Source organism: Limanda limanda, chromosome 17 (genome assembly GCF_963576545.1).
Source record: "Limanda limanda chromosome 17, fLimLim1.1, whole genome shotgun sequence".
In the NCBI taxonomy this organism is placed as follows: domain Eukaryota; kingdom Metazoa; phylum Chordata; class Actinopteri; order Pleuronectiformes; family Pleuronectidae; genus Limanda; species Limanda limanda.
The window spans coordinates 19636197-19662098 of record NC_083652.1 but is presented as its reverse complement, the minus strand read 5'-3'; the positions used below and the strand labels follow the sequence as shown (position 1 = coordinate 19662098).

The 25902-nt window shown below is 43.5% G+C and overlaps 1 protein-coding gene across 1 annotated transcript in view; it reads left to right on the top strand.

The window, feature by feature from the left end:
* prkar1b (protein kinase, cAMP-dependent, regulatory, type I, beta) overlaps nucleotides 1-21278 on the top strand; it is a 58274-nt gene extending 36996 nt beyond the window's left edge. The window contains exons 6-11 of the mRNA XM_061090677.1: nucleotides 1521-1567; nucleotides 5170-5328; nucleotides 9635-9695; nucleotides 12024-12145; nucleotides 20238-20319; nucleotides 21106-21278. Of these exons, the coding sequence (XP_060946660.1) occupies nucleotides 1521-1567; nucleotides 5170-5328; nucleotides 9635-9695; nucleotides 12024-12145; nucleotides 20238-20319; nucleotides 21106-21278 (644 nt within the window). The remainder of the gene's footprint in view (nucleotides 1-1520; nucleotides 1568-5169; nucleotides 5329-9634; nucleotides 9696-12023; nucleotides 12146-20237; nucleotides 20320-21105) is intronic.
* The last annotated feature ends 4624 nt before the right edge of the window (nucleotides 21279-25902 follow it).

Genomic DNA, 25902 nt, shown 5'->3' with positions numbered 1-25902 from the left:
ACCTTAACAGTGTATACGACAATTATCCTATGTCAAAACAAGGCCTGTGTTTGTGTGTGTGTGTGTGTGTGTGTGAGTGTGAGTGTGAGTGTGAGTGTGAGTGTGAGTGTGAGTGTGAGTGTGAGTGTTAGTGTGAGTGTGTGTGTGTGTGCGTACGTGTACACGCTCACACGCTCTGGGCAAATATTTGCCTTCACTCTCAGGCACAGGGGAATTGGAAGAGCGTAAAACAAAGACTCGCCAACCAAAGTGATAAAAGACAGGAAGAGTAGAAGAGAAGAAAGACGGAGCGAGAGGGAATTGAAAGAAAGATAGATGAGATGAAAGAGAGAGGCAGAGACAGCGAGAGGGAGATAGTGGAGGGCCAGGTTGCAGCAGGTTGAGCATGTGTGTGTGTCCCTGGGGTCTCCATGGACAGACCATCTGACAGACAAGGAGCATTTTTGTGACAAATAGAGCTGTATGATTAACGAGCACTCTCCACTCAATATTAATTAGCCATGTGAACTCCGGTGAACTTTACACACCGGGCACTCCCAGCCTTTCAACTCCGCAGGCGAACATTCACACAAGAACACATGTGCACACACGGTCATACACACCCTCACTTAGTTCCTATGAAATGCATACACAAACATACTTGTGTCATGTATATGCATGCATCATTACCACATGTTTCTATGAATGGAGTTGCATTAGTGGCTTATTGTAAGAGGTAGCTGCAGGGAGAGCTTCCCAGTGCTCGTGCATATGGCCGACAGTCCCTTTAATAATTTCCCCCCTCAGCCCTATGTAATGGATAGCATAATTAAAGGAACACTTTGCCATTTTTCAGCCTTATCTCCAGACTAGATGCTTTTAGTGGGCGTCAACCTACCAACCCGTGGTTGCTTCAAGGGTTAGGGTTCACTTGGGTGACACAGCAGGGATTCCAGTCAGCAAACCCGAAAACATTTTGATTGGCAAGCCTTGTTCGAAGCCAGGCTAGCTGGTACTCCAGTTTTTTAATGTTTTTTAATGTTAAGATAAGCTAACTTACTGCACATGCATTGATCCTATAATATAAAAGTAGTAACATTGCAGCCCTATGCTGCTACAATTGTAAATGGATAAAAAATTTTAAACATACACAGGAAAAACATGTATTTCCAAAGGACATCATGATTATTAATGAAAAATGTGTGTCTGTGGTATCTGTGCCAATTTATAATGTGCAGTAGATATATCTTATAAAATAAACTTAGCTGAAATTTGAAGGATACAATGAATCACAGTGTATCTTACTAAACCTCTTCATCCTCACTATTAGGTCGCAGAAGCAGCAGCAGTGAACTTTGCCTTCAATCTCTCCATGCCCAAAGTTCTTTAGTTTAATGATTTAAAAATTCACATTTGAGTTTGTAGAGAGTTGATGGGAGTAAGAGAAGAAGTTCTCCTGTTGGTTCACGCTGGACAATTTCCCAGATTGCTTTTTTCTGGTCACTCACAAACGTCTGTTTCTCCTCTTCTCTCACATCCAGGCGACGAAGGAGACAACTTCTATGTTATTGACCAAGGCGAAGTGGACGTAAGTGACTGACACCAGCACACATGTGTTTATTCCCCTTCCTTCTCTCTTTAGAGTCTCATTATCAGTGAAGTGGATTGAAGCACACCATCCGTCTAATTGGTCCGTCAATTCTCTCCACATCTGATAAACTTGAATGCCATATGTGTGTATATTTGAGGACCATGTGTCACAACTGGGGTGATTTAGGATGATGATAAGGTGACTCCCTGTACTGATGTTGTACGGTTATAAAATGTTGTGTTTTAAATAGGGCTGGGCAAGTTAACTCGTTTCAATCGAGTTAACTCAAGTGATGAGTTAACTCGATTAATTATTTTATCTCGCATTAACTCAGGTTTGATTATTTATTATTTTATTGTGAAAGTCAGGCTTTTATTTTGTGAAAGTCTGTTGCTGACTGCTGCAGAACAGGAAAAAAGAAAATAATTGGCGGATAAACAATCGAGTTAACTCATCACTTGAGTTAACTCGATTAAAACGAGTTAACTTGCCCAGCCCTAGTTTTAAACGAGGTATTAGCATTTATCAACCTTTTTTTTATGGGATTAGCCATGAGGATTGTGACTCAGTGGGAAAACCCAGCCTTCCCAACTCATATTCCGACAACGTTTCCCTCTAACAATGGACAGGTTGTGTTGGATCGCCCCCGTGTTTTGTTCTCCTCGAAGTTCGGTTCCACTGTGATGACAATCTGAACATGGCGCTATGGAGTCGAGCGCTACGTGAAGGCAGCCAAACTGAGAACCTCTTTTGTCTTAGCCAGCCTGACACAGAGCGATAGAGTTAAGTGTAGAGATAAAACAGGAGCTGACGGAAAGTTAAACAGGAAGTGACCTTATCAGCTTGCAGCGGTGAGCGCAGAGACGGAGAGTAACTGGAGAGTAGCAGGTTGGCAAGCTTGGTCGAGCTTGCCAATGTAGTTGGCCCACCTGAGACACTAACAGAAGGAAGTGTATAAATATTGAATGTTACTGGCTGTTTTCACTCTCTTCCATACATCCTACCTAAAACTCTCCCTCTCCCACCTTTATATTACCAATTAATTTACCCAATTTACAGTTTATTGATGCTCCGATGCCAAGTCCTGTGACTTCAGCATCGCAGTTTAGTGGATGTGTTGAGGATCAAGAAAAGAAGGTTATCCAGTTTTTTCCAAATTACGCTAGTTTGAAAAGGAGTATTCTTCTTTAGATTTTAGGAATTACACAGGGTTGTCCATGCCTTAATCTTTTCCCAGCTATACACCCTCCATACATGTTTTACTTTAACTGTTACAGGATGCGGCTGTTAGGGTTAACACTGTTTTCAAGACAACGTGATCATATAACACTGATTTTAACTGTGCTGCATTGTTTTCACATTGTTTATAAGATCTTCTTGATGGAAGCTTTACACAACCCAGCCCCTGTGTATATCAAGGATTTAATTCCTCCCTTTGAGTCTGCACAACAACTAAGATCCCCTGATATCAGTCTTCTGATAGTTTCCATAGTGACTCAAGGCCATCATGCTTTTGCAGTACGGGCCCTCAAATTCTGGAATCACTTAGCAGCTGAGATCAGAAATGTTACATCAGTTATTGCTTTATTTTAATTTAATTTACCCTCATTTAATTTAGTTGTAGTTTTATTGTTCTATCCTCTTGTGAAGCACTTTGTAACTTTTTTAAGAGCAGTGCGATATAAAAAAAAGCTTATTATTACCATTATTTCAATGTGGTGAAGTGGAGGTGATCCACTCATGTGTGGGACTTCAACCTTGCTCTATCTACCAATAGTGAATCTTTAGGCATCTGCTCTCACACCCAACACCCTGTCAGTCTGCCACCAAGCTGGGTGAAGAACCCAATGCTCTGCCTCACCTCCACCCAAAAGCCCTGCGCATCTGTGTTTCTTTCTTTCCACGCGGCCATCCACTCCTCTACAGACAGCTGCCGCCCCCAACTCCAGTTATTAAAGTGTGGAGATGTCTCTCATTAGCTCGGGGTGTGAATCTGCTGGCAGCCTATCAACTGTCTGGGAGCTGTCACTGCTGTCACTGTAAACATGCCTCCATGTCTGCACACAAATGTATTCACAGACAATGGCCTTTAATTATATGGGTGCATTATAAAGGATGTTGAAACTTTAATCCAACATGATCTAATGGGAATAAAATGCTGTTTCAAAATAAGAGCTGTATCTATCATCACAGATGATCTGATTTGATGAGCAAAGTTCTTGAGATAATAAGGTACTTTGCCCCTGAGTGTAATCTATTATTTTGTAAGAGTGGGCCCATGTTATTATTATTACACTGGTGGCATTTTAGAATGAAATGAAAGAATCTCTGCGAAACAGACAACGTTTCACACACATCCATGCAGCTCAGGGGAAAACTCACTCCTAGTAACCACAAACAGAAATACACAGCAACAATGCCTGCTCATCCACTTTCCAATATTTTAGATTTGTTGCTTCTTAATTACCAACAGGCGCATTGTCGCAAATGTCTACAGCAAACTGTGTGTGTATTCAAATATTCAGTGACAGCTGTGAGACAGCAGACGTTGTTCAAAACTCGAATTGCTCATGACCTCGATTTTACTTTCCCCACACTGCTGACTCCACCTTTTCTGCAACAGTAAAGCTGGAATAACATACAGTAGCTTTACCCTTGCAAACCTACTTAAGGTTTACATTGGATCTACCAAAGCTCTACCAAACCAGGTAAGTGTGTGTGGAACCAAATGGGATAATATGAACAGAAGTTAAGACTAGACTTAAGATAACACGTGCTTGGGAAACTATGCGAGAAGAAATACTACTACCTGTGTGCTCTGATGTAACACTTTTGCAACATTCATATAATCGTTCCTGAAGGCTTGATGTAACCGTAGCCAGCAGCCTGCATCTCTTTGAGGCCATCCCAGTTTATAGTGAAGTATGACTCCCCTGTGGTCTACGCTGAGCCTTGGATAATGACTTGCAACAATTCTGGCAATTCACAACAGCCACCAGCAGGATAAACCCTCTCTCTCTCTCTCTCTCTCTCTCACTCTCATCCTTTCTCACTGCGTTATTAAGTCAACAAGATAGTGGATAGTGTGTCGACAGGTGAAACCGTAACGGCCCCAGAGACGACCTAAATGAGCCTCACTGAGATTGTATTGTCTGTGGAGCTATAGTGACTGGTCTAAATAGAGCTGAGCCATGAGACCATAAGCATGTGTTTGTGTGTGTTTGTGTGTGTGTGTTTTAGATCTGAGGGTAGACCCACGACGTCAACCACAGCTTTCTGTCCTCCATCACTCCCAAATCAAAGGGAAAACTCTAACAAGACAAGACAGAGGGAATAAAAAGAGATAGATGGAGAGATAGGAGGGATAAAGAGCCTTTTAGAGGGTCTCATCTGAGGGCTTAGTGGGGATCAAATGTGTGAGGACAAGCCTAGTGAGTGTATGAAGGAGCCCGGAAAGAACAGAGGAGCAGTAACAAAGAGGGAAGGTGTCTCAGGACGGGTAGTGAGGTTGGATCCTCACAATAGACTCAGCTATGATTGACATTCTTCAGAAGCTTTTAAGACCCTATCCATCACTCTGTTTCTTGCTCTGTCCACAGGTGTATGTGAACGGCGAGTGGGTGACCAGTATTGGAGAAGGGGGCAGCTTTGGAGAGCTGGCCCTGATCTATGGAACTCCCAGAGCTGCCACTGTCAAGGCCAAGACTGACCTCAAGCTGTGGGGTATCGACCGGGACAGCTACCGACGTATCCTCATGGTAGGAGCTTCCTCAAACTCTGGGTTCGGTGCACAGCCCAGGCTCATCATTCTGTAACAACCTGGTTGGAGAGAGTGGATATTTGTGGTTCATCTGTGCCTTCAAGTCCTCATACAACACGATACATAGAGCATTTAAATTAGATCAATATGAATTGGGCGCAACCGGCTGCAGCCATTCATTCAACATTTACTTTGCCAGTATTAGGTTGAGAGGTGAAGCTGAAGTGTAATGGATGTCCTGTTAAAAAATTAATGCAACACGTCATGCACCTCATCCTGTTCACACCTGGCATTGAGATGCTTCCTGAATGTGACACCTGTCACCACTTTTGATCAGATCTCACTTTCCCGCTCTATATGTAATCCATGTACGTAATTTGTGTTTCCAAAGTATGTTGTTTCATCCCAGTCTGAGTTTACAGTTGTGTCCAATGACGAGTTTGTGTGTGTGTGTGTGTGTGTGTGGCGGTGTGAGAGAGAGCGGGAGCAAAGTCAGGAGGGGCCGATTTAATCGATGAGCTGCTCATGGATGAAGAAAGATATTAGACTCTTTGTGAAATCAACAAAAAATATTTTTAAAAAAGCCCAATCTCGCAATGTTAAAGAAATGCCCAAATCCGCCTTGAAGTGCATCTGCATGAAAATGTTATATTTTCTTCCATGATTCATACTGCTTCCTTCCACCAAGTTTTGTGGTAATCTGTCCAAATACTTTTAGTTTAACTAATAACATGACCTTGTTGTTAGAGGTAATAACTGTAATGAAAAAGATACTGTACTAGACTCTCAATCATCATGGTCCTTAACCTGCAATATTTAATCTTCCTCATCCACTTAACACTCCCACAACACTTAAACAGTTTCATTTTTCTTATTGCACACGCACGCAGACACAAACACACAGGGGAGTGTATCCTCCCATTTTAAGTTCCCTTTAGCTCTGATTCAGGATGAATAAGGGTAGAAATATAAAAGAGGGGGGGAGTGGGTGAGGGTTGTAGAGGAAGAGAGAGAGAGAGAGGGTTGACGCTAATGCTTCTGCAAACACCTCCTGCTCCAGGAGCCAATCTAGCAGGAATGTCTAAATGTTTAAACTGGAAACACAAAGTGCTCTGCATTTGCTGTCATATTCCCACTCGGATACACACACACACACACACACACACACACACACACACACACACACACACACTTCCTCAAATATTCCTAACATCTCATTCCAAATACATTAGATAGCCTCCAGTTAACCTTACAAACACCTGTGAGCTTCTTCGCCTTCTCCAGCAGTGAAAGTTCTGCTCAGTGTTGAACAGTTTGAATCCACAGAGATGTCTGAAGAGTTGTTTTTGGACCTTTCAGCTCGGTGTAAAGTTGGCACCGGCCGGCCCAGCACTCATGTCACCTCTTAAGCACATAGTTTAACTGAGGGCACAGTCTGCCCTGGTAACCCTCCTTTGAGAGGATTCTCGCTCCCTCTCTCCCTCTCTCTCTCTCTCTCTCTCTCTCTCTCTCTCTCCCTCCAGCACTCATTCCTTCATTTCTTCCAGCAGGAGCAGGAGGGGAGACGGGGGTGAAACAGAATTCAGTTATGTGAACCTGTAGTTAATTATTGCTGTCAATGATTTGTAAAGCTTTTTTTATAAAGTGCGGTATTCTGGCAACATCTTAGGCCAACACAGGGAGCATTCTCTCACACGCTGTGTTACTGGTGTGTGTGTGTGTGTGTGTGTGTGTGTGTGTGTGTGTATGTGTGTTTGTTTGTGTGTGTGTGTGTGTTTCCCTGTAAAATTATTCCCGTGTCTGCAGCTGGTTAGTTAGGAGCTTGGGAAGGTGCAGGGTGCTCCTACCATAATTCCCATTGTTTGCACATCTGCTTTTCTCTTGTGCAACATCTCCAAATCTCCAATTTGTAAAATGAAAATGTGTAAGTTGAGTGAAGAGTTTCATATTTTCACGTTAAGAGTGACGTAAATAACTTGAAACCTAAAACCACCACAAATGACCCGTACACATGCCGTTATCACTTGACTTGAAACCGTTTCAAACACTGGGCATGTTGATACGGTTTATGTAACAACACAACGATGCCAGTGAACTTGTCATGTAAACCTTGAGCCTTCAAAACCACCTTACCTCCACCTCCTCCTCCTCTCCTCCTCATCCTCAAATGCATTCGGTAAACAATGCAAAATCATTCCCTGTGATAAACACACTCTCTCCATTGTGTTGCCGCCAGCCATACAATAGCGCCCTTTGTCGTGTCATTTAGGTATTTTAACACACACAGCCACAGGCAAATCCATTAACAACCTAACAGACCACTGTCAACAAATGGAACACGAAACAAAAGGAGACAAGGTGAAGTATTATCATCAGAAATGAGGAGGGGGGGGGCGAATATGTGTTTCACATTGGACAGAGATGAAGGTGATGGTGCGATGGGGCGTGAGGTGCGGTTGGTTTATTCTGGCTTTGCTCCACACCTTAACTCTTTGATGATTCCACCTCAAAGACGGTGAGCAGACACAGAGGCTGGTTCGTCCTCAACCACGAGAGGAGTGAGCGCATTAGGGCAAACGGGAGTAGGGGAGTTTTGTGCATGAAATATGTGCCGAGGCCCTCCCAAGTCGGCAGGACGGATAAGGTCGGATGCAGATAAAAAGAATCCAAAGAGAGAACGTGAAATTTTAGAGTCGAAAATTTAGAAAAGTGCCATTTTCATTCTGTCTACCCCACTCAACCCCTACGTCGCTGACATTTCTCTGGCCCACTGTTCTCCACTCACACAAATCAGACCTTCTGTATAATTTAATGTTATGTGCACACTGTAAGTCTTTAAGCTCAGCAAGCCTGTCTGAGGAGCTCTGAGGGGAGTGTATGAAATCAGGAGACCGACTCAACATCTTTGTGCTGTGTGTGTGTGTGTGTCTGTGTGTGTTAAAAGTAGAGTACACATGTGTGACTGTTTGTATTTGCTTGCTTAACGAGCATAAAGTTTCGTCTCTGCAGAGACAGCAACGAAACATAAGTGGCAGAACTAAAAACAGACTGCGCGCTACACACACACGTACACTCACACACATGCACACACACACACACACACACACACACACGCTCTGTCTCCGCATACACAGACACACACAGACTCAAATCATTTATCCGGGAGGGAGGCAATGCAGGCTAGAATTCCTTTAATCAAGTTGTTTACGATTTTGAGTTTGACGTTGGCTCACTTGGGAACATTTTCTCCCCTTTTAAGACAAAATGTGAAATTATATGAAATTAGAGGCAGCAGCGGGACTCAGGCACTTATGCACTAAAGACACCCCAAGTCTCAATATATCATTTCCATATGCAAAGGCTGACACAGGGAGGGCGGACAAGATCGTCTCTCCTCACTCTCTCTTTTTTTGTCCCACTTTTGCCGAGAGGTTCCATGATACGAAGGAGGGGGGGGGGGGGAGAAATTCAGTAAGGGAAGGGGTCCTCTGGGTCTAGACTTGTCAGGAAGCACCTGATGTTCATGGCAGAGGCAAAGAGGGGAAAGTCCCCTGCTCGGTGGGTGGGGTGGGCCACACACACAGACACACATATGCATTGAACATTACCACCACACAACTCATGCACAAGTCTGACCCGGCGGACTATGATCTATTAATCATGTATTATCTTGTAGTGACACGTCCTACTGTTTTATGATCTTGTAAATTGGCAGTACCCATATTTGTTTAATTTTATGTTTGATTAGGGGCATAAAGTGATCGGTAACAGTGAAATGCTTAACTGAGTTTTAATTAGGAAGGAATAAAAAATGAAATCACATATTGTAAAATTTAATGACATGGTAAGTGTAATGGAAGGAACAGTCCTCCTCAGACAAGGAAAGCGTTTAAATTTAAGTGTGACAAAAGTGGATCGCTGCCTGTCATTTAGAGATACTCTCTGTTGTAATTCACAGACACCAAACATGCAACAAAGGTGTAGATTATGTGTGATGCTCCTTCTCAGCAGCAGCTCCTCGAAGTAGTTATTACTCAAATTTGTTGAGATTAGTGCTTCAATAAGACACTTCCAGAAAGATTGGCTTCCACAGTGAGAAAAACCCACCAGTTGTAGAGATGAGAGAGGAGAAAACTATATGTTAGGGTACCAAATTGCAGTAAATCTGTTCCATCTTCTTATTATCAAGACGTAACGCTCACAATATGTTGCCTACTAATCACAATTATTGTTTCATCATAGATGTGCAGCGTTGCCAGAGTTCTTCATGTGGTAAATGTAAATCTCCTTTGTTTGTTTTACAGGGTAGCACACTGCGGAAGAGAAAGATGTACGAAGAGTTCCTCAGCAAGGTCTCCATCCTTGGTGAGTATGTGGATGCGGATCGTAGTGTTTTTAGTTATAGTCCTTTGTTTGTGTGTGCATTTCCGAATATGCTGAGGCATGATTGTGTTTACACGTGCGTTACCTGTTATGCATAAATCTTCAACACCGGGTCAGCGAGTCCAGAGTGCAGGCAGTTAAGTCTACTGAGTGCCACATACTGTATACTGTAGATTAGCCCACATAAACACAGGCGCACGTTGTCACACAAGGCCCATAGTTGAGTAAGGTCTATGTGTACAGTCCTAATCTTCTGTTCGCACTAAGGCCAGTCACACTCTGCAATGTCGCTGTGTGGACAATTAAATAATGGGGAGTTAAGCTAAGCCTCTCTTTTCCCACTGGAATTTGGATAACTCCGGCCTACACAGGCCATTTAGTTTGGGGAATTGGCGGATGAGATTCATTCAGACTTTCAAAACGGACTGCAAATGGAACTGACATCTCATCCCTTTCCACTTGATCATGTGTGTGTGGTGTATAGAGTAAGGCCATGCCCCCTGTACAGAGTTATTAGCTGGCTGAGTAAACACATACACTCAATTCAGGTCTTAAGAGAATGTCTCTACAAGGTCTGCACTCTTTTCATTCACCTCCTTTCTTCTGCGCCTCCCTTTTGGAAAGCCTTGTCGAGGCCTGCATTCAAGCGCTCGCGTCTCACTTCGCACGGCTTTCCTTCTCCTCATTTCTCTTTCCGCCGTGCCCTGCCCCTCCACTCTGCCCCTTTGAATTGGAGGAGGGGTAGGAGGCGGGGGTGTTTTTGTTTGTCTTTGATTTTGGAGATAGCCACGAAATTGGGTACAAGCCCTTGATGTCGTGGAGTGGAGGAGAGAAAAACAACATGTTCTTTGTCGCACAAACACACATGCGGAGGCTTCAACATCCCGATGGCCAATTGTGTGTGTAATAGATATGCGTGTGTGTGTGTGTGTAGCAAGGTGATCCAAGTGGGTCCAGGCTCCAGCGAAGCGTGAAATGTAGCGTCTTTACTCAGCACATTTGTGTATCACGTTACCTGCCGAGCTGTTAAGGATCGCCACTATAGAACCTGCTGCCTTTAGCTCGCAGCCAGACAGGGGACATCCATCTGGGGCCGGCAGACACCACGGCCCCAGCAGAGGGGACACTGGACACCTCCACACCATCAGACCTCACCTTAGTTAATCCTAAGTACATACACATTTAGACCCACACACACACAAATAGACACACTGGGATCAGTTACTCAGAGTATCAGGAGACAATAGTCTGAGACAAAGAGATTCTGCTATAGTTTTACGCCTCTAACTCGTGTGTTTGTCAAATCAAGACACTGACACACACTCATCCAGACAAAGCTGCAGATGCGGAGAGTTTTCACTGCAGACAAGTCGCATTGCACGCGTAGATTGTTAGGATTAGCTACCAGTAACTTGAAAAGGATGAGCTCATTCAGCCAATCCTCGATGTGGAGGTATTTATAAATTATTGGGCCCTGCTTTCTATAAATACTGTTAAATCTGAGTTTGCTGAAAAGCTCCTCGGAACATTTTTTCCCAGTGAAGATGTGTGACCGTCTGTGTTTTTGGTTTCTGTGCGAATACCAACAGCATCTAGAAATACCCCGGGCTAACCACGTCACTGTACGTGTGGTCGGACAGTCGGAAAGACAGCTGTCGCCACTGGCTCTCAGGATCAACAAAAACTGAAAAAGATCACAGGTTTTGGCAGGACCCAGACACAAATGGTCAATTCTCCACATATTTTGCAATGGAGTTTTAAAATGGACCAGAAATAAATCTATTCCGAGGTTTCATGGTTGCTTATCATTATATCTACATTACATTTGATATTATATTCGGTAACAGATTTTTTTTTGTTTTTCTTTCCCTTTAGATGTATCTTAGCCACTGAACAAACATTACCCTCACTGGCCTTCATATTTCTTCGATGATCTTGTACACATTCACTTTTACAAGCGCCATGACCAGAGCAAGTGTCCCTCTCATGGATTCCTTACTGTTGGTGATAAAACTTTACATCTTAGTGTCATGGTGTGGTCAGACCTGAATTAGCCTTTTTGGGGTCAGCCCAAAATCAGTAGCGTCCTTCAGATTTAGGAGATATGTCGAGGTGTTTTAACACCGCAAAGCTCCCTGATGGGATTGAGGAGGCAGAGGGATCAGAGAGTTAATAGTCCCCGATGAGTGACAGGATCTTACTTAGACACTAAGACTTGCTTAGACACACTTTCGATTATTTACAGCTGCTTTGTAGAGATAATGTAATTGACACTGTTTTTACTGACGCATACGAGTTGTCCGTTCACAGAGTCCTTGGACAAGTGGGAACGTCTGACTGTAGCCGATTCTCTGGAACCAGTTCAGTTCGAGGACGGAGAGAAAATAGTTGTGCAAGGAGATCCTGGGGATGACTTCTTCATTATCACAGAGGTAAAGTCTTTGTGTGTGTGTGTGTGTGTGTGTGTGTCAAATAATAAGGAAAAATTCATCATGAACAAACAACTGAAAGGTCGATGAAAAGGATGGGGTACACAAGTTCCCAAGTTGCTGACGTCATCACTAATAAACCGATAAACATGATTTTTAAAATTTGTAACTTTAATGTGAAATTGTCAAATGCTACGTCTCAGTCACTTGCAAACTGCATCTCTATCTCTCACTAACCTTCACAGCCAATACAGATGTTTTTATGATTTCATTTATTTATATGACTTCTCAACTTGGGAAATGGGACCTTCCGAGGAGCACAGTGTGAAAAGGGAATTTTGTGAGAATCTTTGCACTGAGACAGGTCTCGTAGATAAAGGTAGGCATTATGTGTAGTGATTTTCCTTCACTGTAAAATGTCCCGTGGCCCGGGAGCATGTACGTGTCACGAGGAAGGAACCAGGGCTGATGTACATGTCATCGCATAGAGACGTTGGTGGGCTCTCAGCTCTCTGCTGAGATCGGAACTGATCCCACTTTATTGCCACCAGCAGACAGACTACTCGCTGGTATTTCCCCGTCCTGGCCCTCAACCGCAAACTCTGTGCAGAAGAATAGCCCCCCTCACACTGCAGGCTTTGTGGACCTGGGGCCCCTGGTGCAGCTTCATCATCCTACCACACTTTTGATTAACTCCATACTTACACAGCTTTTGTCAGGGTCAAGTTAAGATGGTTTTGGGGATGGGGGCGCAATCTTCTGTCGTCTTGTCCTCGCCTCCTATACTTTCCCATTTAACTCTCTGATTTACTTGAAGGTAAGTCTGTCTTTTTGAAGTTGTCACCCTGTTCTGTCAGTTACTGTGTCTGTCCTGCTCATTCTGTGTTAGTCAAGAGTCCGTGTGAGTGGAGCATTGGTTTCTTCGCTGTGGTTAGGTGCAGCTAAACCAGAGCAGGATTTTTATCACGGGTGCTGTGTGATGCATCGCTCATTATCCCTGTTTTGGGTCTATTCACCTGTGCACCTCCACCACAAAACTCCTCCTCTCCATCCCTCTCTCTTCCATCCTTTCATGCCTCTCTTCAAATATATACATTGCAGCCCACAGGCCCTAAAGTTCTCACTTAAAGATCTAAAGGTTTCCGTGAACTGTACAGCACCTGTGGGTCTTTTTATCCTTTACTCAAAATCAATGTAATAATCAAATCAAGCAAAATAATAAAATTATGACTTTGATACTATACTTAGTTAAATATCTCAATGCCCATGCTGAAACAATACTGTGGCAAAAACCTAAAAGATGTCGTACATTTTTCAAAAAATAATGTTTTAATCTTGATGTCAAAAGATCGGTAATTACTTCCCTTAAATGCCATATTGAAAACCTTCTTTTGTAACCAAAAACCACTCGTTGGACTTATATTTTAGGGATGGAGCATTTATATTTTACATTTTTATGTCATACCTTACTTCTTACATTGTCTTTGTCAACATGCCGTGGACAGTCGGCATAAGAACTCTTATATTATCAGCCATGCCCTTAAAAAAAACGGTTGAGACACCTACTGTCCCTGCAGGGAGCTGAAGCAGAGCTCTGCACTGACTCATTGCTGATGCAGCTCTGAGGTTGACACTGTTCAATTTAAAATGTGATCTTCTAAAGTTTTAAGTCCAACAACAGAAATGTGTCTCTCCAAATATTTATAAACTGAACTGAATATATCTCACACGCACTTCACATTATCTGACCATAAAAAATGTGTTGGTCAGGTTTGCAGCTTCCTGTTTTAGCCTCCTGGAGCTGCTGAAATCCCTTAAAAGCAGTTTGACTGAATCCACTCGGGGTTTAGGACCAAAATATATCAGTTGACTCATCAGTCTGAGACGTTTTAACTTCCTGGAGAACTATGCAGAAGGATCCTGGGGATTACAGGATGGAGAGGCGGAGGAGGCTAAGTAGTAGGTAATCAACACATTTTAGTTCACCATGTAATTCCACATGAGTGAGTTTCACCAGACACTGTGAGCATCACAGCTTTGACAACAGGTCGACTGCAGCCACACTCTTCACCTTCAACTTCTCCTGGAAAATCACAACCTCTTTTCCTGCTCACTGCAAATATTTCTTCCATTCTATCAACCAACAGAAGAATTTGTCTCTTTCTTTCTGCCTTTTCTCTTGTCTATCTTTTAATTTCCTCTCTGCTCTCTATGTTACGCTGTCTCCCTCTCTCTCTCTCTCTCTCTCTCTCTCTCTCTCTCTCTCTCTCTCTCTCTCCATCTCTCCATCTCTCCATCTCTCCATCTCTCCATCTCTCATGTAGCAAGGCCTGACTTTCCCAGAGCAGGGTGGACTGTGGTGGAATGTGTGTTGCTGACTTTCACACGGGGTCACAAGACCCAGCCTCCCGGGAGGGAGACGAGAGAGAGAGACGCAGAGAGAGCAAGGGATGAGTCAAAGAGGGCGGGGAGGGACATTTGAGAGAGGAGGTTGATTAAATAAGGACCACATGTAAAGATGGAGGGAGGTATTTAACGTGACACACAGTACGATTAGGCTCATTGCCAGCTTTTCCCTTTACGTGCACACCTTTATGTCTTTTGATCAGACTAGGTGTGAATGTTCAGTCAAAACTCTCCCATGTCTGTCATTCTCCTCCTCTCTTTTTCTCTGTCACTTCTCGCTCTCATTTGTTGTTCCTACGGTTTTGGAGCATTAGCCAAAGACAAACCCCACAATCACTAATTACATGCTGCTGATGGGGAGGATTTACAAAAGGGTGGTATAGAGACATCACTTTCTTTGCCCGCCGGGAGGAATGGGGCCCTAATGAAAAGTGACATGTTTACATATTTTCCTCACACTGTACAAACAACCCTTTACAGAACTCCGGGGGCAGTGAGCACTCCGCCTCACCTTCCCTCGCATCAACTCTTCCTGCTTTCTCTTCCTTCCTTCCCTCCCTCTTCAGGGGCCATACACTCAAACCCAGGCTGATGTGCCCTGAAATTCTGAGGGTGGAATTAAGAAACTTGTGGAGCATCAGAGAGGATGGTGTCAGGGAGAGTTTTGAAACTTGGTGTTGAAACGGGGGAGAGGATGTGCAGCTTCAAGGGATGAAGAATCTGTAATATTATAATATAAATACCAGTGCCATAAATATGCCAGATTGTGAATGAATTATTCGCAGGGAAATTAGTGAAAATGTCACTCTTCCCTAGTTCACACCAGTAAAGTTTAAAAGTTTAAAAGTTTATATATTCCATCCTATATTGTAATTTAAAACATTTAAAGGCATAATGATTTGATGTTGATGTTCGTTGATGTTGGTGTTTTTATTCATCTTATTTTCTTAACTTTAAAGTCAATCTCTGTTATAAGGATGAAGTCAAACTAAAACCATGGAATAAAGTTTTTTCAATTTACCCTGTTCAGTCAGTTTTACAACTTGAGCTGCGTGTTAGCCGCTGAGTGAAAACTCAGTAAAATCAGGTGACGTCTGTTCGTCCTCGTGCTGTCCTCTCTGCTAATGCACCGGCTCTCGTGTTGTCTCGTATTTGTCCTTTGACCCCAAACAAAAGTAATCTCACTGAAGGGATCTAAATGGTCCCAGCGGGTCCCACAGAACGGCAGTGCTCTGTGGGTCGCAGATCCCCTGTTACTGTTACCTTACATGTCCGCACAGAAATGCAATTTAGCTAATGGAGCTCAACAGTTTTATAGACTAAAGATCAATGCCGTTAATGAATTAAGTCATATTTTACTGAGTGTGAGGGTAGAGCTACAAGAACAAAGGTTCAGATTAACGGGTCTTAATTGGGTTAAACCATTTTTCAGTTATTTTCTCTTTGAAAAAAAACTGTTCAAAGGCTGTTCAATATAGGGAGGAGAGCAGGTCTTGTGGGAAGAGCCGCTGTCGTGTATCTGTGTGTGTGTGTGTGTGTGTGTGTGTGTGTGTGTGTGTGTGTGTGTGTGTGTGTTCGAATGAGAAGGTGCAGACCCTGCTGATGCTGGGTGGCCTCGTGAACAAGCTACTCAGGATATCACCTTCCCTCCATGTCTGCTTGTCTGACTCTCTCTTTCTCCCTGGGCCTGTTGTTGATCCTGCAGCTCCATACTCGCTATATGCAAGACGCTGCTTTTTGACATGTCACCACGGGCCGACTCGCTCTGCTCTGTGTGTGGTATGCACGTTCAGGGACGAGTGGGTGTGAGTGTGGATTTTGGTTAAGGGATGTAGGGATTTTTACGTGACCAGCAATACCACTTAGCAGGGACGATTTGCTACTTGCTCTCTTATGTTGGCTGTCACACTTCCTTTTTTCTCTCCTCTCTCCGCAACTTGTTTAGCACTGACTCGTTCATTCACTCATTTTCACTTTGTTTCCTATCTGTGCCTTTCTCATTTTGCTATCTTTTGCTTCTGGCCAGTCCTCCGCACCCTGTGTCGGGCAGCGTGGTGTGGAGGATCTCTGATGTTTACAAAAAGAAATATCTTTGGAGCTGCCCTGGCTGGTACAGTCTGAGATGGTTATCTGGACCACACTGGATGAGGCCTGTTCACGAGGGAACTACTGTACATGATGGTGCTGCACTGTCTCACTGTCTTTGTTTGGACGTGAAAGGAAAGGAGAGGAATCAACTGGTTGTAAACACAGGGGCTTCGGTGTATCCCCATTCACATCTTTCTCTGTTTTATACCACCTTTGAGCTTGAGACGCTTTGTTCTGTTTAATTAAAAGTTTAATTGGAAGAGGCGGCAGCAGTGTTTACACTCGAGATCACGCAAAGTCATATAATTTTATGAAATGGTCATATGCGAAGTAGTCAAACAATTGACTTGAGTCAAGTGCAGATAAATAAAGAAAAATGTTCTCAACCAAAAGTCAAAGTACCACATTAACTTTTCTTTCGAGTACTTGCTTTTAAATATATTTTGTATAAACTATAGATATACTTAAGTTTAAAAGTAAAAGTACTTGCCTAGTTTAGCCTGTTCCCTAATGCAACGTTTTGAAACATCATTATGGCTGAGCTTTTGTCGTGGCCTCCACTTAAACCATTTCGGGCTTTTCCTCTTCACGAGGGATGCTGCTGCTGCAGGAGGCGGGGTCTCATCACTGATTGGATCATTGGAACAGTTATTGATAACTTTAGAAAACAAACAATGTGAACGTGTTAAGTAATTCTTAAAAAAATATAGTGAAGTGGAAAATACATTTGCTGATACATGTAGTGGAGTAAAAGTTAAAAGCACCTGAAAATAAATCTACTTAAGTACAGATACATGAAAAATGTTGTTTAGTACAGCAATGACTTAAATTTACTTTATTACATCCCACTTTTTCTCCACTGCTTCCTGTTGCAAGCTCCTGAGGAGTTAGTCAGCAGAACCTGCCTCACGTCCTCAGCCTCGTGCTCAGTGCAGTAAATATAACTGTCCCGGCTGATCAGTTCAGCTACTGGAACTGACTGATCTTTAATCAGTGGCCTTAATCAAACAAAGTTCATGCAGTAGCCAAGTGACTGAGGTTTTGGCCGCCATCCTCGTCATCCCCCAGGCTCGAGTTAAAAACACAGACAGAGAGAGAGAGAGAGAAACACTCACTGTGTTGGTCTAAGATGTTGACAGAATAAAATAAGTAACCGAACACTTTCCAAGTGACACATCACTTTCACCTTCTAAAACTATGTTAAAACTACTTGTGATGATACTCACCACTTCCTTAAACAGGTAGAAATACATGGAACCCATCAAATCACTGATTCTTGAGAACTGGAAAAAAAACAGTTATGCCCATTTCCAGCTCTGTACTCCAGTAGAGTAGGTTTGACCTTGATTCAGGGTTTTAAAAAGTCCTTATATCGAACTGTCTGTTCTGCATTTATCTAATAATTCCAGAAACCTTGAAAGAAGTTGGACCTTACATCTCAAGAACCATTCATCTTATTGGCTTCACACTTGGCATTTGTATTGTTCAAGGCCTCAGGAAGCAAACTGTCAAATTTGGTGAGATTTTGACATCTGATATGTTCAATTTTAATAAACTTTAAATAAACAAACAGCCAGCACTCTGAAGCAGCGGCGGCTGTCACTCATCAACTTAAGTGACGTTGTTGATCGTGGTCAAAAGCGTGTTCTTGACAACTGATTCTCCACTCAGGGCTTCTGCGTACTGAGTCGAGCTTGGCCGACCTTTAAATAAACACGTGAACAGCTCCTTGTGCAGCAACCCGCAATTATCACAGGCCAAACAAACAGCCCATACCAAACATTCAAGGTTTAGGACAACCACTGCACTCGTCGGACTAAATCTGGCAATATTAACTCAGCTCTCCGTTAAAAGCCCACGTTCTTCTGTTTGGCCGAACATCTGGAGGTCTTTTTAGTTTTTGTCTCACGTAGATTATTTTTACATGTTTACCTGGAACATTAGCCTCAATATGGACTGTAACTTATAAAATGTTAAACACTGAGTATAGCCATTACTTTTGGAATCTGGATTTTAAGCTACCACCCGGCTGTAACAAGTTTTCAGATTTGTTTTGTCAACACTGTTAGGTGCCAAAGAATATATATCCATTTTATAAATTTAGTTCAGGAGAGACAAAAAGACAACCCTATCCTCCATGAACAAAAACACACATATCCTCCTGTTTATCATGTACAGTTGCCAAGGTATGTATGCAGAGTGAAGGATTTAAAGAATCACGAATACGTACTCTAAACATCATCAGCCCATCTCCAATCCCCTTCTCTCCACAGCTGAGGTTTTCTCCTCTCTCCTGTGGTAATGGCACCACGGCACAGTTTGGCCGGGTGCTACTTCGATGTGACTCCACAGTTCATTTCAGGCACAAACTGTCTCGGTCACACACGTCCCTTTCACTGAAATACAGTCCCAGCTTTGTACGTCTGCAGGGAGTTGCTGGCAGTTTGGGGTGTTTCTCATTAAGGCTCATTATATTCATATTTAGCATTATTAGCCCGGTCAGCACACGGAGCAGCGAGAGCAGAGAAGAATTAGAGACAGTGAGAGCGAGCATTGGAGCGGTCAAATCTGTTTTAGGGGGGTGGTCCAAGACAAGCTGAGAAGTTCCCCTGCTGACTTTCTACCTGCTACAAATTACAGCTGAGCTTCAGTACATGTGAAAGTCTAGACCTCTATAGAGAAGCTTTCAGTACAACTCTGAAAACTTTGTCGCAGCTAAACATAAAGACATTTTCAAACCCGTGCTCATTCACACTCAACAGCTGCAGAGACATGACAACAGGAACTGTTATCATCTGTTGGGCAGAGTGAACGGAAATCAAATTTTAGATGAGTCACTCTCTCACACACACAAACACACACACACACACACACACCAAACACAGTGGGTGACGGTAATATCCGTAGCATAGTTGGTCATAGGATCCGACCAGCCGACCATCAGCTGTTCCTTTTCTCACTGTATGTGTGTATCTGCATTTGCATGTTTGCATTTCATTCTACATCCATCCATCGTGTGTGTGTGTGTGTGTGTGTGTGTGTGTGTGTGTGTGTGTGTGTGTGTGTGTGTGGCACCTGCTACTGGCCCATCGTTGCTATGATTGTGTTGTTTCAGTGTTGAACAAATCAGTTCTTTCCATTTTGTGGGTGAATGATGATGAAGGGGATTATGTGATGGAGACACTGAGGAGTTCAGGCTCTACAAGGCTTACTTGTTGTGTACGTGTTACACTCTGGAGGAAACCTAGCAGAGCAGATTTGAATTTTCCCCGTTGGAATCTGTGAGTGAGTCGTTGTGAGTTCCTGCTCGTACGCGTCCCACGGAGCAGGTGTCCGTCCCACAGAAGTGAGCTAAATCCTGTGCACCTGTGTTCTTATGAAGCTGAGGAATTTCTCCACAGCTTAATCCTCCTGATGAGTTGCAACCCCTCGCTAAAAAAACACGACCCCAGCCCTCCACCCCACCCATTTTTTTGTTCCATCTTTCCCAGCAACACCCGTCCTCCCGCTTACTTCCTCCTTCTCATCTTGTTCTTTCTTTTCTCTCGTCTCTGTCTGTCCACTGTGTCCCCCTGACTCTCCTTTTCTTGTCTGTCTGCAGGGAATAGCCTCTGTTCTACAGCGCCGGTCTGACAACGAGGAGTACGTGGAGGTTGGACGCCTCGGACCCTCAGACTACTTTGGTGAGTTTCGTCACTGGCTCCAATTTTCCCCAGATCAAAATCTAGCGAGTCAAACTCCGAGGCAAAACTAAAGTGACTGAATGGAGCACGTTCATTTATCTGTATAACTATATGTAATTTTTATTCCATCCAGAGATTTTTAAGTATTTTTTTGGTCTCTAAAACAGTTTGAATTCACTGGATTGTAGAATTAACCAACAACGTAAACCTCTGCTCCAACAATAATTATTATCAAATATTTTGCTGATTAGTTATTAATTAATGGTCAATCATTTATTCTGTATCCAAAAGTCAGATGACAGAACATGTTTATGACAAGTTCCCAGAGCCCAAGGGGATGTCATGTGTTGTCTTAAGAACATTATAAAACAAAATGTTTTTTATAATCATATTAGAAAAAGAAAAACTCTAACCAGACATGTTTAGACCTAACAAATTATGTAAATGATTTTACACCATTAAAAAAAGAAAAATATCGTCAATGAATTTTTCTTTGTTTGATCAATTCACTAATCTCTTCAGCTTTAGGTAAATTATACTTTTTGCCAGTTTTTTCCATTTTTGTCAACAAATCAAAATATGTGTAAGATTATTTCTGGAATTAAAACACAATATCAGTGTCATCAGTGATTTACTTTAGTCTCTAGATGCAGAAAATAAAAACAGGAAGCAGACAAAGAGGCTGATCACAAGATCAGAATGATTTAGTACACATTTAATAACAGAGAAATGGTTTGTATGCAGATTTGTAACCAGGCTGAACGTCTTCTCTCCTCCATCCTCCAGGTGAGATTGCTCTGCTGTTGAACCGTCCCAGGGCAGCCACCGTAGTCGCCCGCGGCCCCCTGAAGTGTGTGAAGCTGGATAGACCCCGCTTCGAGCGTGTGCTGGGGCCGTGCTCAGAGATCCTCAAGAGAAACATCCAGAGATACAACAGCTTCATCTCCCTCACCGTGTGACCGGTCACCAGCAGGGGAGGGCCACATCAGCATCAGAGTTCTGGTCGCTGGGTGGGTGGGACGGGATGAGGATGGGGGGTAAAGGACATGGGTTTTACATCTACAAACACAGGGCACACATTTCCTGCCTTTTTTCCATTTTGCGCATTTCTTTCTTTCGATCTCGTGCACTTTGACTCGACCTGTGCTGTCACGTAGCTTTATGTCAGCAACAACATGCAGGAGTGTGAAAATCAGAGCGGGTACGGAGAACATTCAACTCATAATGTTCAAGGAGTGAGTCAGAACAGACAGTACAGCGTGTCGACTGTATATGAAGCGTGCTTCTAGGATGACAAAGACTGGCGTTTGCACTTGTGTAAATTTATGAAGGGTAATGGATGAATTCAGGAAATAAGAAGGAAGTTAAAGTCATGGTTACGTACGGCGGGAGGAAGTGAGTTCACGTTTCTTTTTTGCTCGCTGCTTTGCCTTTTTTTGTTTCTCCTTCTGAGTGTGTGGGGTGTCATTTCCAGACCAGCACTACACAGACCTCTGTTTCCTAACATGTAGATTTAGAGTTAGTTTCATTCGTTTTCAGTCCATCCTGAGTGTGCTTTTTACTGCTGTGCCCGGCCGCAGGAGCTGTTAGAGTTCACTTTTTAAATGTGTGTTGTGTGGCAGTCTAATTCATTCACTTAGTTGCTTTCTTTCTCTGGAGAAATCCTCTTCGTCACAATATTCCCCCGGAGCGGTCGGGTCCGAGCCGCGTGGAGCTTCCAAAGTCGCAGTAGGGTTGTCAGTCCGCACAAACACACACAAACAGGAAACACACTGACATGAAACACACAACCATACTGTATATGCTTACCCTGTCTCAGGACTAGATGAATCTCCAGCTCTCACACACACACACACACACACACACACACACACACACACACACATGCGCCTGTGTGTCCTACCTGATGCTTTTTTAAGCTGCTTTTGTTCTGTGTTCTATTGCTAGATGAAAGCTTTTGCACCACTTTAGAGTTCGTAACATTGAGTTAATGCAGCAGTTCTACTCAACTGTTTTTATGAAATGACTTCTACGCTATAGATATATTAAAGAAAAAGGTAAAGGTTAAAAAAAAAAAAAAAAAAACTTTATGGGGGTATATATATATTTATTTATATATACACACAAAACTTGTGTTTCTTTCTGTTGATCAACTGTAATCCGTCTAAAGTTGCACAACCGACCCAGCGACTGATGTTGTGTGAAACGGGACCTTAAGAAACAAATCTTTCTGTATTTTCTCTCTCTGTCTCTCTCTCTCTTTCAAATATCAAACCATCTTGACAAAATAAAGATAAGCTTCTGAAAATCCTTTTGATTCGAGTCATTCTTTTCTGCTGATCAGCCCCTCCCTTCCCTTGTCCCTCGGTGAGTGTGACGCCTGTTCACATTCTTGCCCCTTTTCATTTATCCCAACTTCTGGCATCCTCTCCTCCTCCTCTCCTGACCGGACTTAGTTCTGTCGTTCCCTTTATCTCATCCACCGGCACTTTCCGTCCACACCCTTGCTCCCATAGATGTTATATCTCTATTAATCTGCCCTTTCTTTTTCTTGGGGAACCTGTCCTCTTCACTCACACTTTTCTAATTCTTCCCAGAGCTTCCATACCACCAACAACCAACCAACCCCCCCGCTCTCTGGCTGCCTCCACTCTGCTCTTTATCCTCCTCCCATTAAGCTGGGTGTCAGTCATCCGTCAGTGGGAGCTGTCAGAAAGCCTCAGAGCTCCTCCCAGTCAGTTTACACCACAGCGGAATAAAGCCTCTACAGCTTTGACACATTCCTCTTCATCTTAATGCCCACTAAATCAACTGAGGAATGTGCCCCCCTACTCGTCGACATGGAGTGTAAGACCCCCCCCCCCCAACAAACACACACTCACACGTACACCTTCTTCCCTTTGACAGTAAACACACATGAACTCATAAACACACGTTTTGAATTTGGGTTTTTCTTCTATCAGCAAAAAAATCAGACAATATTTGTCATAACTGATTTTTTTGATGTGTTCTTGCAACTGCAGCCATTTATGCTCTGTCTTTTTTTTCAGCGCTCACTGACTCGTCGGTATTTTAAAACTGCTGACTCCTAAAGAAATCCTGTTTTTTTGGATCACAGTTTCTGTCGCTTCGGCCTCTTGGAAGTTGACGCTGCTCTTGTTTCAGTTACGCATCAAACTAATCTCACAGCTTCAGAAACATTAGGCTATATTCTCATATGGCTGAAAGATCTGGAAAGCCTCTCGATGGTTAAGGTTAAGAATTAACTTCACGGGTCCGCTGGAGATTCCAGAGAAAGCCTTGAAGTACCTGCTGCATTCCCAACCGCTGTGCCCTTCCAAAGAAAGCAATTTTGATAACGTTGGTAACGCCCAAATGAAAACCCAACCTGAGCTGACCTGAGTTAGTGTGTGTGTGTGTGTGTGGGTGGGCCAGTTGAAATCTTGGTGCTGCCGCATGAGCATCACAGTGAAGCCTTGGTATCTTGGCCCTGTGCCCATGTGAGAATAAGAGCACACAACCACATGCAGGCACCTTTACACACTTGGTTCCTTCATGGATCCAGATATGTCAAATAGCCTCGCGTTCAGCCACCAACACACACAAGGTCAACAACAGTGAATAAAAACAACAACATGGAGAATCGCTGACCACAACCATCCAAAGCTTCTCAGTATTAGTTGAAAGTATCCAACGTGCAAACTGCAGGTAAAGTGTAAAGTAATTATCATTATTCCACTGTACATATAGTTTTGTGAGACTAAGCCATCACTTGCCTACAGTTGGTGTGATGCATTGTTAAGAGAAAAACATGGTTTCCAAGTCAGATTAAACACTTAAACACCAGATATGTATCAGATACATATGTAAACAGGAATTTTCAGTTACCCCTGTTCATAGATATTAACACTCTAAATATCTCATTTTATTCACAAAGATCTTCCCAAAGGTATTCCCCAAAAAGTGTCAAAACTGCCTATTTTCGCAATGTTAAAAAAAGTTAATTAAAAATCCTTAATCAAATCTGATACAAAAGTTAATTGGTGATTTCTTCGCCCATCCACCTTTCCAATAAATTGAAATCAAACATGATCTGTGGTTTCCTGCCAACACAAAAACAAACAGACAAATAAGAGTTAGGGTCTCGACAACCACTCATGGAAAAAGAGAAAAGAACTCATGAGATGAGGAGAGCGGCAGTAGCAGACTTAGGAGGATAAATGACCCCAACTGCACCATCACCGTCCTTCCAACTCCCCCCCCACCCCCACCCCCAATTTTATTTTGCTGCTGCAGCTTGGCTCTACTACAACTCCCAGCTACTCCCACATTGGACTATGTTTATTGCAGGAGTCTTGTGTATTTTGTTGTCCAAACAAACAAAAGACTCACCAAGAGTGAGTTGGTGGGGAGGAGGAGACGGAGGAGACGGAGAGGATGCAGCGGATAAAGGAGGAGGTGGAGGAGGAGATGAACATGCACGAGGAGGAGGAGGAGGAGGAGGAGGAGGAGGAGGAGGAGGAGGAGGAGAAGGAGGAGGAGGAGGAGGAGAAGGAGGAGGAGGAGGAGGAGGAGAAGGAGGAGGAGGAGGAGGAATGTTAAGAAGTGCTGTGCCAGCTTCACCGACAGGGTCTCTAATTCTTTCACTTGGTTTTCTAAGTGCACTCCCGAGTGGTGTGAAGTCCACTGAGAGCCACTAAAATACATTTTAAAAGAATTTGTCCCAGCATGGGAACATTTTGCTTAAGTGCACCGCCCCCCCAAATTGCTAAGTTTTATGTAACAATTGCCAAGAAATTTACAAGATAAGATGGCTGGGAATTATTTAGCGTTTGTGTGTGTGTGTGTGTGGGCATACTTTCATGTCTATTCATCGCATCCCATAAACAGCCACAGCCACCCATGGTTTCATGAGAGGATGTTTTATTTGGTTCTGCAAATTTAGATCTGACACAGTAAGTGTGTAGCTCTTGGGCGTGCGACCCTCACCCTTCGTCTGTAACTTCTCCCTCATTCTCCCCCTTTTGTTTCCTGTCCTCTCCGCCCGCCCTGTGTTCCCAGAGCCGATATCTCCACTCCCCTCTATCCCCTTGTCCGGGGAGATCCAGGCTAATTAAAATGCCTGCCAACACTAGGCTACAACCTCCATTGATTCTCCCTCCTCCGTGATCCCCACACCCATGGTGGAAAGGAAAAATCAACCCCCCACCTCCTGCACTAATGACCACAGCCTTTGATTCGCAGCTCTTTTCTTGTCCAGATATATTGGGTGTGGCGACCTGACTGTTCCCGAGCAGGGTCAGCCGGGCTGGGTTCGAAAACTCATGGTCCAGAGGCATCTCACATCCCATCCTGCTCTCCGCTTTAGCTGCTCTGATTCTCAGCTCTAATCGTGACCTTCCGGGGTCACAGGTCAGCACCCAGGCCTGGCCACAGGTGACTGAGCAATAGCGAGGCTGATGGGATTGAAAGGTTAGGGATGGGGGGGGGGGGGAGTCGAGCCGAGGTCAGGGGGAGAAGGAGAGTCAGAAATTGGGTCAGGAGATCATCACAAGGTGCGGTTCAGTTCAGCAGCAGCCGCTC